The following is a 2,102-nucleotide window of genomic DNA, read 5'->3' as shown; positions in this document are numbered from 1 at the left end:
TTTTTTAAATAATTGAAACAAAAAATAAAAATTTTCAAAAGGAATTTGAAAATAAAAAAGAATAAAAGGAAAATAAAAGGGTAAAAAAAAAGAGGACAAATTTTTTTTGTTCTTTTTTTTGATTATTTTTTCATAAATTTTTTGGTGTCGTATTTCTGAAAACTTGATATTTTTTTTTTCTCACTTGCACCAATTTTTTTTTTGTTTTTATTTTGTTTTTTTTTTTTTTCAACAATATCTTAAAAAAATTACCTACATTATTTTTATTTCACTCTTGGTTTAAAAACCAAGTGCCTAAAAAGGTGTACTTTTGTTTGAAATTTCTTTTTTTATCCAAAAATTGCGATTTTAAAATTTTTATTTTTCTTAGGAATTTTTTTAAATTTTTCTGTTATTTTTCTTTTTTTTTAAATATTTTTACTTAAACCAGCGCTTATAATTTTTTGATTTTTTTTCTTTCTTTTCTCAATGTATTTCCCCCGTTGATTCCAGTGTATACTATATAATATTTATTTTTATATGTTGTGTTTAGTAGTTTTTTATTTTGTTTTTATTTTTTCTTTTTGTTGACTTGTCGTGGTGCTCAATAGCAAAAATATGATCAAAGTACCAAAGTGATATGAATAGTTACAAATCAAACTAATGTAATTATAAAAAAAAATAACAATGTAATCACAATGGAAACATTTGGAAGCAAAAAGAAACATTTTTATTTACATTTTTACAATATGAGTGAAACAGGCTCTGATTGTATTATTAATTTACAAGCTTGTTGCATTACAAAAAAAAAATAAATTCAAATATATGTATGTCGTAAATTAAAAAAGACAAATTATAGTAAAGAAAACATAAAATCACTTCTAATTTTTCGAAAAGAAATTAAAATTTAAATAATATTAAATCACACTTACCTTTCACATTCAAATCTTTAAAAAAACCTTGTTTTCCTTTTTAACACTGGTTAAAAGAATCACTAATATTGATTATGTACTTATGTTGATTACATTAAAAGTAACGAAATATATCTTATCTTTTTCATTGAAATGTAATCAAAATCTGTGTGGAAAATATATTTCTTTCAACGCGGTAATATTTAATATTGATATCATATGTGTGTGTACATGGAACACACAAACACAAATAAACGCAAATGGCACTACACACCTTTTTAAAAATTTAGCAAGTTTTGCTTTGGTTTTTTTATTTATTTTTTTTTTTTGTTTCTACATTACCATTTTTTTTTATTGGATTAATTTTCATAGTTCTCCCATTTAAATATTTTAATTTCATTCACAATTCCCAAAATAATCAAAATTATACACGATTTTTAATTACCAGTTTATTGTTTTTTTAATAATTATTTTCATATTTCTTGTGTACAAAATATATAAAATTTTTATATTCCTTCATGTTTTATACGAAATTAAAGAAAATAATGTACACACTAAGAAAAAGTGGAAAATAACATGAATGAAGCTTCTTTATTTCTCTACCTGAATAAAAATCTAGTTTGACCGACGGAAGCAGTTGTTTTACTATATAAAGTGAAAAATATGTGAACTACGACATTTTACATTTTACAATTACTAACATTCTATGCGAATAAATTTTTTTTCCTGTGAAATAAATACGTATTATTATTTGTTTTATCATATTTATTTATTGAATGAAATTATTTAATGTCTGTCTCAAATTATATTTAACAAAAAATTTCAATTCCATTTTCCAAATTTTTTTGTTGAATATAAAATATATTCAGTTTAATTTTTTATTTAATTTAATAATATTTTTTAATACTATATAAATTATAATACAATAATTATAAATTTGTTTATAATTTCAGTAAGCAATATAATTTGAAAATTAACATAAATTAAATACTCTACTCTACCACATTATTTGCGTTCCGATTTATGTACGGAAGCACTTATTTGTTTTTTTTTTAATTAATTGGCAGCACTGAATTAATAAACTAAAATGGCAATCCCTCTCATACATGAAAAATTTGACAATATTATTTAGCTTGACAAACAAGATTGAACAGGATTGTCAAAAAATTATTTTTTTTATTCAAAAATTTTTTAATTGGAAAATATTTCACA

At 20.9% G+C, this 2,102-nt stretch overlaps 1 protein-coding gene across 3 annotated transcripts in view; it reads right to left on the bottom strand.

The window, feature by feature from the left end:
• The window catches only part of LOC129614678 (AP2/ERF domain-containing protein PFD0985w), a 12,066-nt gene extending 10,647 nt beyond the window's left edge, over positions 1-1,419 (bottom strand). The window contains exon 1 of one of the 3 annotated variants that reach the window (XM_055529477.1): positions 912-1,419. Coding sequence is in view for 1 of the 3 variants with exons in the window: in XM_055529476.1 (XP_055385451.1) it covers positions 257-258 (2 nt within the window). In the remaining 2 variants the exon portion in view is untranslated. Of the gene's footprint in view, positions 186-256; positions 653-911 lie in introns of those variants that run through there. The other 2 variants (XM_055529476.1, XM_055529478.1) reach the window with 2 other exon arrangements.
• Positions 1,420-2,102: the final 683 nt, after the last annotated feature.

Source organism: Condylostylus longicornis, unplaced genomic scaffold (genome assembly GCF_029603195.1).
Source record: "Condylostylus longicornis isolate FDR11 unplaced genomic scaffold, ASM2960319v2 ptg000116l, whole genome shotgun sequence".
Taxonomy (NCBI): domain Eukaryota; kingdom Metazoa; phylum Arthropoda; class Insecta; order Diptera; family Dolichopodidae; genus Condylostylus; species Condylostylus longicornis.
Note: the sequence above shows the minus strand (reverse complement) of the source record. Positions and strands in the feature narration are given on the sequence as shown.